Source organism: Heptranchias perlo, chromosome X (assembly GCF_035084215.1).
Source record: "Heptranchias perlo isolate sHepPer1 chromosome X, sHepPer1.hap1, whole genome shotgun sequence".
NCBI classification, from domain to species: Eukaryota; Metazoa; Chordata; class Chondrichthyes; order Hexanchiformes; family Hexanchidae; genus Heptranchias; species Heptranchias perlo.
This window is the reverse complement of record NC_090370.1, coordinates 2555-14592: the sequence shown is the minus strand read 5'-3', so window position 1 is coordinate 14592 and position 12038 is coordinate 2555. Positions and strand designations below refer to the sequence as shown.

Genomic DNA, 12038 nt, shown 5'->3' with positions numbered 1-12038 from the left:
GTGCTCGGTATGACTCCAGCCACTGGAGAGTTTCCCCCCCTGATTCCCATTGACTTCAATTTTACCAGGGCTCCTTGGTGCCACATTTGGTCAAATGCTGCCTTGATGTCAAGGGCAGTCACTCTCACCTCACCTCTGGAATTCAGCTCTTTTGTCCGTGTTTGGACCAAGGCTGTCATGAGGTCTGGAGCCGAGTGGTCCTGGCGGAACCCAAACTGAGCATCGGTGAGCAGGTTATTGGTGAGTAAGTGCCGCTTGATAGCACTGTCGACGACACCTTCCATCACTCTGCTGATGACTGAGAGTCACTGGTTGGTCGGCGATTGCTTTAACCAATTCTCATGCAGCAAGGCCCCGCCAACAGCCAGACACAAACCCGACCTGGCCAAAGTGCCCTGTCAATCTTCAGTTGCAACTAAGACCCAGGAAATACAGTGAAACGACCTTCGCTTGGAATAACTGACAGGGCATACAAGACACAAAAAGTGGAGCAAGCCGTTTTATTATCCATCCAGAATTTGAGAACAATTACCAGCTGCTAGAAGTTACATTGCAGAGTAAAGATGCAGAGTATTTCTGTTACAAGCCTTTCCAGCTTCTGCACATCTGGAAATTCAGTTTTAAAATTAAGATCCCTTTTTATTGGAACAGTGTTTTCGAGCCCAACGACACCAGCTCCTGCCGCCCGACAATCATCGCCCGCGACCACCGCGCGGAACAGCGACATAAATCTCCACGTTAATCCAGCCCCGCCACCAGAGGAAAGACAAACAATTTAACAAACAGCGGGAGCTGTGCCAAGTAACGATAAACTTCAGGTGATCTCCCACCAAACGCCAGCGGCCGCGCAGCTCAGGAAACGCGCCCGCCTTCAGCCCGCCCGCGTATTTCGAACCTGCCGGCCGCCTCCCCGAGAGCACACCCCGACGTTTGCACCGTGGCTGTCGCACAGGACGCAGTCCCCGCCGGCTAACAGGAGCAGAGGTCCTTCTAATGATTCGACCGAGCAGATCAAGCACGCTCTCCCCGCCCCCGGCCGGCCTCGGTCCTAATCGCTGCTGGAGGAGGAGGAGGAGGAGGACGAGGAGTGCTGGAAAAGAGATTTGCGTTGCAGGGTTTCAGTTCTCGTTTCTTTTTAACGAAGCTCCGCGCACCGCGAAACCAAATCGAGGAACGGCCCCGCCTTTGCAAAAGGTTTCTTAAGTTTTAAGACGACAATTCGCTCTCCTCTCCTCTCCCCCCACCCCCCCCCCCGCCGCCCCCGGACACACCGCTCCCTGAAGGATTTGGCCATTGGCAGGGTACGGTTCCCAGGGGGACGCTCCCTCTCTGGTCCCGCACTCAAGCGGCCATTAGATTTTCAGTCGGGTTATTTCAACCGCGGAGGAGGAGCTGGATATCGTCGTCCTCTCCTGTCAGCGTCGGGGATGTGGGCATCGCGGGCGAGGCCGGCATTTATTGCCCCCTCCCCTGGTCGCCCCTCGAGAAGGTGCTGCCCTCGTCCTCCTGGATGGTAGAGGTCGTGGGTTTGGGAGGTGCTGTCGAAGAAGCCTTGGCGAGTTGCTGCAGTGCATCCTGTGGATGGTACACACTGCAGCCACAGTGCGCCGGTGGTGAAGGGAGTGAATGTTTAGGGTGGTGGATGGGGTGCCAGTCAAGCGGGCTGCTTTGTCCTGGATGGTGTCGAGCTTCTTGAGTGTTGTTGGAGCTGCACTCATCCAGGCAAGTGGAGAGTATTCCATCACACTCCTGACTCGTGCCTTGTAGATGGTGGAAAGGCTTTGGGGAGTCAGGAGGTGAGTCACTCGCCGCAGAATACCCAGCCTCTGACCTGCTCTCGTAGCCACAGTATTTATATGGCTGGTCCAGTTAAGTTTCTGGTCAATGGTGACCCCCAGGATGTTGATGGTGGGGGATTGGGCGATGGTAATGCCGTTGAATGTCAAGGGGAGGTGGTTAGACTCTCTCTTGTTGGAGATGGTCATTGCCTGGCACTTATCTGGCGCGAATGTTACTTGCCACTTATCAGCCCAAGCCTGGATGTTGTCCAGGTCTTGCTGCATGCGGGAGGAGATTTACCAGAATGGTCCCAGGGATGAGGGGACTTCAGTTATGCGGAGAGACCGGAGAAGCTGGGATTGTTCTCCTTGGAGCAGAGAAGGTTAAGGGGGGAGATTTAATCGAGGTGATCAGAATCAGGAGGGGGGTTTTGATCGAGTCGATGGGGAGAAGCTGTATCTTGTGGTGAGTGGGGCGGTAATCAATGATTGGCTGAAAAACTAGAGGGGAAACGGGGAGAAGGGTCTTTCACCAATCACCTTAAATCCGTGTCCTCTGGTCCTTGACCCTTCCGCCAATGGGAACAGTTTCTCTCTCCATCGACTCTGTCTCGACCCCTCGTGATTTTGAACACCTCGATCAAATCTCCTCTCGACCGTCTCTGCTCCAGGGGAGCACAACCCCCGGCTTCTCCAGTCTCTCCCCGTAACTGAAGCCCCTCATCCCTGGAATCACTCGAGTGAATCTCCTCTGCACCCTCTCCGAGGCCCTCACACCCTTCCCAAAGTGCGGGGGCCCCACGACTGGACGCCAGACTCCGAATGGCCTCCTCCTCCTGTGCTCGACGGTTCTGCGGTTCTAACTCTCCCGCTGGACCCCCCCCCACCTCTTCAAGAGTTGCCCCACCCACACCCTGAAGTCAACCGACCGACCAACCTTCTTCCCGTGCTTCCCGTGCTTCCCGTGTTTCCGTTCCTTTTTCGGCTTCTTCCCGTGTTTCTTGTGGGGGCCGCCCGGAGACCCTCCGTGGTAGGGCAGATGGGCACCCGGCATTCCCAGGGGGTGAGGGTAGGGCTGGGGGTAAGGGCCCACGGGCTGCGGAGGGTGGCCGGGCGGGTGCGGTCCCCCCGAGTAAGGGGGGAACCCCGGCTGGCCGCTCGCAGGAGGGTAAGCAGGGGGCCCCGGGTGGGGGCCGGCCGGAAACGTCCCCCCCGGGGGGTAGGAGGGGTTCGCCCCCGGGGGGTAGGAGGGGGTCGCCCCCGGGGGGTAGGCCCCCGGGGGGTAGGCGGGGTTCGCCCCCGGTGGGTAGGAGGGGGTCCCCCCCGGGGGGTAGGCGGGGGTCCCCCCCGGGGGGTGGGCGGGCTGGGTGTAAGGAGGATGCTGCTCCCCGGGATATGGGCCAGGCTGACCTGAAAAACAAGAGAGAGAGAGAGAGCAAAACTGGGTGAGATATTTCCGCAGTTACAGGTCAGCGCAGTCCCAAAGACTCACTCTGCAAACGCCTCACGGTGAATAACGGGGGGCAGAGTCGAGGAGACCCCTCGAGCCTGTTACACAGGAACAGGAGGAGGCCATTCAGCCCCCCTCGAGCCTGTTACACAGGAACAGGAGGAGGCCATTCAGCCCCTCGAGCCTGTTACACAGGAACAGGAGGAGGCCCATTCAGCCCCCTCGAGCCTGTTACACAGGAACAGGAGGAGGCCATTCAGCCCCTCGAGCCTGTTACACAGGAACAGGAGGAGGCCATTCAGCCCCTCGAGCCTGTTACACAGGAACAGGAGGAGGCCCATTCAGCCCCCTCGAGCCTGTTACACAGGAACAGGAGGAGGCCATTCAGCCCCTCGAGCCTGTTACACAGGAACAGGAGGAGGCCATTCAGCCCCTCGAGCCTGTTACACAGGAACAGGAGGAGGCCCATTCAGCCCCCTCGAGCCTGTTACACAGGAACAGGAGAAGGCCATTCAGCCCCCTCGAGCCTGTTACACAGGGAAAGGAGAAGGCCATTCAGCCCCTCGAGCCTGTTACACAGGGACAGGAGGAGGCCATTCAGCCCCTCTCGAGCCTGTTACACAGAGACAGGAGGAGGCCCATTCAGCCCCCCTCGAGCCTGTTACACAGGAACAGGAGGAGGCCATTCAGCCCCTCTCGAGCCCGTTCCGCCTTTCAATGAGATCACGGCTGCTCTGTATCCGAACTCCATTTCCCCGCGCTGGCCGACCCCCCTCCACTCGCAAACAAAATCCATTGATCTCATGATTTAATATTGTTAACGGGGCGAGCGTCTCCTGCTTTCTGCGGGACAGAGTTTCCACACTCTGACCGCCCTTTGCGTGACGAAGCGCCTCCTGAACGGCCCCGGCTCTGAGTGTTTTTAGGGGGACGGAGGCAGAGCATCGCAGCCGGGAGTCAGCCCCCGCCCTCGCCCGAGACCCACGCAGGGAGCCTCATCCAGCAAATCCACCGACTGCCTGGCTGCTCCCCCCAACCCCGGCCGATTCCTGGCCCAGAGATTCCTCAGCCCCCCCCCCCGGCCCCCCGTCCGCGGCGCTCCCTCACCCTCTCACTCCAGCTCAGATAAGCTGACTCGGGGCCAGGCCTGGGAGTGACGATGGGTCAGTGGGGGGAGTTTAATCAGTGAAACGCAAAGGGAACGGCCGGCAGATTATCCAACGTTCGCACACGGTCCTGCGGGCAACATCGCCGGGACCCCCCCCCGGGCAACACCACCCGGACCCCCCCCGGGCAACATCGCCCAGAGACCCCCCCCGGGCAACACCGCCCGGACCCCCCCCGGGCAACATCGCCCGGACCCCCCCCGGGCAACATCGCCCAGAGACCCCCCCCGGGCGACACCGCCCGGACCCCCCCCCGGGCAACACCGCCCAGACCCCCCCCCGGGCAACACCGCCCAGACCCCCCCCCCCGGGCAACACCGCCCGGACCCCCCCCCGGGCAACACCGCCCAGACCCCCCCCCCCCGGGCAACACCGCCCGGACCCCCCCCCCGGGCAACACCGCCCGGACCCCCCCCCCCGGGCAACACCGCCCGGACCCCCCCCCCGGGCAACACCGCCCGGACCCCCCCCCCCCGGGCAACACCGCCCGGACCCCCCCCCCGGGCAACACCGCCCGGACCCCCCCCCCCCCCGGGCAACACCGCCCAGACCCCCCCCGGGCAACACCGCCCAGACCCCCCCCGGGCAACACCGCCCAGACCCCCCCCGGGCAACACCGCCCAGACCCCCCCCGGGCAACACCGCCCAGACCCCCCCCCGGGCAACATCGCCCAGAGACCCCCCCCCGGGCAACACCACCCGGACCCCCCCCGGGCAACACCGCCCAGACCCCCCCCCCGGGCAACACCGCCCGACAGAACCTCCCAGGGATTTAATTTGCTGCAATTTGCCAGAGGGTCATTTTGCGTATTTGCTTCAGTTAAGACACGTTCCCGGTCAGGTAACACCCCACCCCCTCCTCTCGCCCCCCCTCCTCTCGACCCCCCCTCCTCTCGACCCCCCCTCCTCTCACCCCCCCTCCTCTCGCCCCCCACTCCTCTCGCCCCCCCTCCCCGACCCCCCTCCCCGACCCCCCCGCCTCCCCCCTCCCTATGACAGTGCAGTTCCATTACGTCGGTCTGTTGCCCTGTTCCTATAATGACCTGACCTTCAAGTAATCGACCGATCAACCAAAGTCCACAGACGAGTGATTACACATTGCAATCTGATTACATGTCCCGGCCCGGCCCGGCCTGAGTCACTGCTGCCCCAGCCCTGCGTCAGACTCACAGAATATAATAGAGCGCACAGGGAGACAGTGTTAGACCCACAGAATACAATAGAGCGCACGGGGAGACAGTGTTAGTCCCACAAAATATAATAGAGCGCACAGGGAGACAGTGTTAGACCCACAGAATACAATAGAGCGCACAGGGAGACAGTGTTAGTCCCACAAAATATAATAGAGCGCACAGGGAGAGAGTATTAGACCCACAGAATATAATAGAGCGCACAGGGAGACAGTGTTAGACCCACAGAATATAATAGAGCGCACAGGGAGACAGTGTTAGACTCACAGAATATAATAGAGCGCACGGGGAGAGAGTATTAGACCCACAGAATATAATAGAGCGCACAGGGAGAGAGTATTAGACCCACAGAATATAATAGAGCGCACAGGGAGACAGTGTTAGACTCACAGAATATAATAGAGCGCACAGGGAGAGAGTATTAGACCCACAGAATATAATAGAGCACACAGGGAGACAGTGTTAGACCCACAGAATATAATAGAGCGCACAGGGAGACAGTGTTAGACCCACAGAATATAATAGAGCGCACAGGGAGACAGTGTCAGACCCACAGAATATAATAGAGCGCACAGGGAGAGAGTGTTAGACCCACAGAATATAATAGAGCGCACAGGGAGAGAGTGTTAGACTCACAGAATATAATAGAGCGCATAGGGAGACAGTGTTAGACCCACAGAATATAATAGAGCGCACAGGGAGACAGTGTTAGACCCACAGAATATAATAGAGCGCACGGGGAGAGAGTATTAGACCCACAGAATATAATAGAGCGCACAGGGAGAGAGTATTAGACCCACAGAATATAATAGAGCGCACAGGGAGACAGTGTTAGACTCACAGAATATAATAGAGCGCACAGGGAGAGAGTATTAGACCCACAGAATATAATAGAGCGCACAGGGAGACAGTGTTAGACCCACAGAATATAATAGAGCGCACAGGGAGACAGTGTTAGACCCACAGAATATAATAGAGCGCACAGGGAGACAGTGTTAGACCCACAGAATATAATAGAGCGCATAGGGAGAGAGTGTTAGACCCACAGAATATAATAGAGCGCACAGGGAGACAGTGTTAGACCCACAGAATATAATAGAGCGCACAGGGAGACAGTGTTAGACACACAGAATATAATAGAGTGCAAAGGGAGACAGTGTTAGACCCACAGAATATAATAGAGCGCACAGGGAGAGAGTGTTAGACTCACAGAATAAAATAGAGTGCAAAGGGAGACTGTGTTAGACCCACAGAATATAATAGAGCGCACAGGGAGACAGTGTTAGACCCACAGAATATAATAGAGCGCACAGGGAGACAGTGTTAGACCCACAGAATATAATAGAGCGCACAGGGAGAGAGTATTAGACCCACAGAATATAATAGAGCGCACAGGGAGACAGTGTTGGACCCACAGAATATAATAGAGCGCTCAGGGAGACAGTGTTAGACCCACAGAATATAATAGAGCGCACAGGGAGACAGTGTTAGACCCACAGAATATAATAGAGCGCACAGGGAGAGAGTATTAGACCCACAGAATATAATAGAGCGCACGGGGAGAGAGTGTTAGACGCACAGAATATAATAGAGCACACGGGGAGACAGTGTTAGACCCACAGAATATAATAGAGCACACAGGGAGACAGTGTTAGACCCACAGAATATAATAGAGCGCACAGGGAGACACTATTAGACCCACAGAATATAATAGAGTGCACAGGGAGACAGTATTAGACCCACAGAATATAATAGAGCGCACGGGGAGAGAGTATTAGACCCACAGAATATAATAGAGCGCACGGGGAGAGAGTATTAGACCCACAGAATATAATAGAGCGCAAAGGGAGACAGTGTTAGACCCACAGAATATAATAGAGCGCACAGGGAGAGAGTGTTAGACTCACAGAATATAACAGAGCGCACAGGGATACAGTGTTAGACCCACAGAATATAATAGAGCGCACAGGGATACAGTGTTAGACCCACAGAATATAATAGAGCGCACGGGGAGACAGTGTTAGACCCACAGAATATAATAGAGCGCACAGGGAGACAGTGTTAGACATACAGAATACAATAGAGCACACAGGGAGAGAGTATTAGACCCACAGAATATAATAGAGCGCACAGGGAGAGAGTATTAGACCCACAGAATATAATAGAGCGCACGGGGAGAGAGTATTAGACCCACAGAATATAATAGAGCGCACAGGGATACAGTGTTAGACGCACAGAATATAATAGAGCGCACAGGGATACAGTGTTAGACCCACAGAATATAATAGAGCGCACGGGGAGACAGTGTTAGACCCACAGAATATAATAGAGCGCACAGGGAGACAGTGTTAGACCTACAGAATACAATAGAGCGCACAGGGAGAGAGTATTAGACCCACAGAATATAATAGAGCGCACAGGGAGAGAGTATTAGACCCACAGAATATAATAGAGCGCACGGGGATACAGTGTTAGACCCACAGAATATAATAGAGCACACAGGGAGACAGTGTTAGACCCACAGAATATAATAGAGCGCACAGGGAGACAGTGTTAGACCCACAGAATATAATAGAGCGCACGGGGAGAGAGTATTAGACCCACAGAAAATAATAGAGCGCACAGGGAGACAGTGTTAGACCCACAGAATATAATAGAGCGCACAGGGAGACAGTGTTAGACCCACAGAATATAATAGAGCGCACAGGGAGAGAGTGTTAGACCCACAGAATATAATAGAGCGCACAGGGAGAGAGTGTTACACTCACAGAATATAATAGAGCGCACAGGGATACAGTGTTAGACACACAGAATATAATAGAGCGCACGGGGAGAGAGTATTAGACCCACAGAATATAATAGAGCGCACAGGGAGACAGTGTTAGACCCACAGAATATAATAGAGCGCACAGGGAGACAGTGTTAGACCCACAGAATATAATAGAGCGCACAGGGAGACAGTGTTAGACCCACAGAATATAATAGAGCGCACAGGGAGAGAGTGTTAGACTCACAGAATATAATAGAGCGCACAGGGATACAGTGTTAGACCCACAGAATATAATAGAGCGCAAAGGGAGACAGTGTTAGACCCACAGAATATAATAGAGCGCACAGGGAGAGAGTATTAGACCCACAGAATATAATAGAGCGCACAGGGAGACAGTGTTAGACCCACAGAATATAATAGAGCGCACGGGGAGAGAGTATTAGACACACAGAATATAATAGAGCACACAGGGAGACAGTGTTAGACCCACAGAATATAATAGAGCGCACAGGGAGACAGTGTTAGACCCACAGAATATAATAGAGCGCATGGGGAGAGAGTATTAGACCCACAGAATATAATAGAGCGCACAGGGAGACAGTGTTGGACCAACAGAATATAATAGAGCGCACAGGGAGACAGTGTTAGACCCACAGAATATAATAGAGCGCACGGGGATACAGTGTTAGACCCACAGAATATAATAGAGCGCACAGGGAGACACTATTAGACCCACAGAATATAATAGAGTGCACAGGGAGACAGTATTAGACCCACAGAATATAATAGAGCGCACAGGGATACAGTGTTAGATCCACAGAATATAATAGAGCGCACAGGGATACAGTGTTAGACCCACAGAATATAATAGAGCGCACAGGGAGACAGTGTTGGACCCACAGAATATAATAGAGCGCACAGGGAGAGATTATTAGACCCACAGAATATAATAGAGTGCACAGGGAGACAGTATTAGACCCACAGAATATAATAGAGCGCACAGGGATACAGTGTTAGACCCACAGAATATAATAGAGCGCACAGGGATACAGTGTTAGACCCACAGAATATAATAGAGCGCACAGGGAGACAGTGTTGGACCCACAGAATATAATAGAGCGCACAGGGAGAGATTATTAGACACACAGAATATAAAAGAGTGCACAGGGAGACAGTGTTAGACCCACAGAATATAATAGAGTGCACAGGGAGAGATTATTAGACACACAGAATATAAAAGAGTGCACAGGGAGAGAGTGTTAGACCCACAGAATATAATAGAGCGCACAGGGAGAGAGTATTAGACCCACAGAATATAATAGAGCGCACAGGGAGACAGTGTTAGACCCACAGAATATAATAGAGCGCACGGGGAGAGAGTATTAGACACACAGAATATAATAGAGCACACAGGGAGACAGTGTTAGACCCACAGAATATAATAGAGCGCACAGGGAGACAGTGTTAGACCCACAGAATATAATAGAGCGCATGGGGAGAGAGTATTAGACCCACAGAATATAATAGAGCGCACAGGGAGACAGTGTTGGACCAACAGAATATAATAGAGCGCACAGGGAGACAGTGTTAGACCCACAGAATATAATAGAGCGCACGGGGATACAGTGTTAGACCCACAGAATATAATAGAGCGCACAGGGAGACACTATTAGACCCACAGAATATAATAGAGTGCACAGGGAGACAGTATTAGACCCACAGAATATAATAGAGCGCACAGGGATACAGTGTTAGATCCACAGAATATAATAGAGCGCACAGGGATACAGTGTTAGACCCACAGAATATAATAGAGCGCACAGGGAGACAGTGTTGGACCCACAGAATATAATAGAGCGCACAGGGAGAGATTATTAGACCCACAGAATATAATAGAGTGCACAGGGAGACAGTATTAGACCCACAGAATATAATAGAGCGCACAGGGATACAGTGTTAGACCCACAGAATATAATAGAGCGCACAGGGATACAGTGTTAGACCCACAGAATATAATAGAGCGCACAGGGAGACAGTGTTGGACCCACAGAATATAATAGAGCGCACAGGGAGAGATTATTAGACACACAGAATATAAAAGAGTGCACAGGGAGACAGTGTTAGACCCACAGAATATAATAGAGTGCACAGGGAGAGATTATTAGACACACAGAATATAAAAGAGTGCACAGGGAGAGAGTGTTAGACTCACAGAATATAATAGAGCGCACAGGGATACAGTGTTCGACCCACAGAATATAATAGAGCGCACAGGGATACAGTGTTAGACCCACAGAATATAATAGAGCGCACAGGGAGACAGTGTTGGACCCACAGAATATAATAGAGCGCGCAGGAAGACGGTGTTCGACCCACATGAAAAATGAGTAGATTTACACCAATGATATCGAGAAGGCAGAGTCATTAACAACTCGTTACCTGGGTGGTTCCACATTTTTAATCGAGCGCTTGTCTGGAAAAAAACAAAAGCAGAATGAGGAGAGTCACCGAAACCTGCCGGAAACGGCAGCATTAAATCCCGTCCGCGGTGACAGGTCCGCCCACTCAGAGTTCCTCAGCCTCGTCCCTCGCGCCCCACGGGGGGGGGGGCCGGGCTCTGCCGCCAGCGACGGAGCCCCCCCTCCTCCCCGTTAGTTGTTTGGTCACCCGCCGCCCCTTTGCGACCGGACGCGGCAGGACCGCGGAGCCTCGGCCCCGGGCGGGGCCGCTAAGCCGCGTCCGTCGCGCGCTGCTCCGCGTCGCGGGGGGTGGGGGGTGGGGCGGTCCCGCGCTGTGGGTTCACCGGGTTGGCGCCTCGTGCCCCCGGGGTATTCGCGGCACTGCTCGCCTCACTGAAGACGGGTCGGTTACCTGGAGGGGCGAGGGGACGGCGAGGGGACGGCGGGGGGGACGGCGAGGGGGACGGCGGGGGGACGGCGAGGGGGACGGCGAGGGGACGGCGAGGGGGACGGCGGGGGGACGGCGAGGGGGACGGAGAGGGGGACGGAGAGGGGGACGGAGAGGGGGACGGCGGGGGGACGGCGAGGGGGACGGAGAGGGGGACGGAGAGGGGGACGGCGGGGGGACGGCGGGGGGACGGCGAGGGGGACGGCGGGGGGGGACGGAGAGGGGGACGGAGAGGGGGACGGCGGGGGGACGGCGAGGGGGACGGCGGGGGGGCGGCGAGGGGGACGGCGAGGGGGACGGCGAGGGGGACGGCGAGGGGGACGGCGAGGGGACGGCGGGGGGGCGGCGAGGGGGACGGCGAGGGGGACGGCGGGGGGACGGCGAGGGGGACGGCGAGGGGGGCGGCGAGGGGGACGGCGAGGGGGACGGCGGGGGGGCGGCGAGGGGGACGGCGAGGGGGACGGCGGGGGGACGGCGAGGGGGACGGCGAGGGGGACGGCGAGGGGACGGCGAGGGGGACGGCGAGGGGGACGGCGAGGGGGACGGCGGGGGGACGGCGAGGGGGACGGCGAGGGGGACGGCGAGGGGGACGGCGGGGGGACGGCGAGGGACAGTTCACAGTGCGATACAATTCTGCCGCTGCCCCAGCGCGAGGAGTTAGTGCCACTCGACACGACACGACACGACCGACCGACGGACGGTGGCCTCAGCGGGAAGACGGGACTCGAGGACCGTGCGGTGGTGACGCCTCCCGATACTGTCGCGGACAGGTCCCCC

At 55.9% G+C, this 12038-nt stretch overlaps 1 protein-coding gene across 1 annotated transcript; it reads right to left on the bottom strand.

Moving 5' to 3' along the window:
• Nucleotides 1-486: 486 nt before the first annotated feature.
• On the bottom strand, nt 487-10825 carry LOC137307016 (proline-rich protein 13-like). Its single transcript, XM_067976361.1, has 3 exons — nt 10794-10825; nt 2716-3188; nt 487-1090 (listed from the first exon to the last, which is right to left on the bottom strand). Exons 1-3 carry the CDS (start codon nt 10807-10809, stop codon nt 1049-1051), a joined length of 531 nt encoding a protein of 176 aa, XP_067832462.1. The 5' UTR covers nt 10810-10825; the 3' UTR covers nt 487-1048.
• Nucleotides 10826-12038: the final 1213 nt, after the last annotated feature.

Coding starts and splice junctions, on each gene's coding strand:
- LOC137307016 (XM_067976361.1), bottom strand. Junction 1,091..2,715: donor ACGGGAAGCACGGGAAGAAG/GTTGGTCGGTCG, acceptor TCTCTTTTCCAG/CACTCCTCGTCCTCCTCCTC.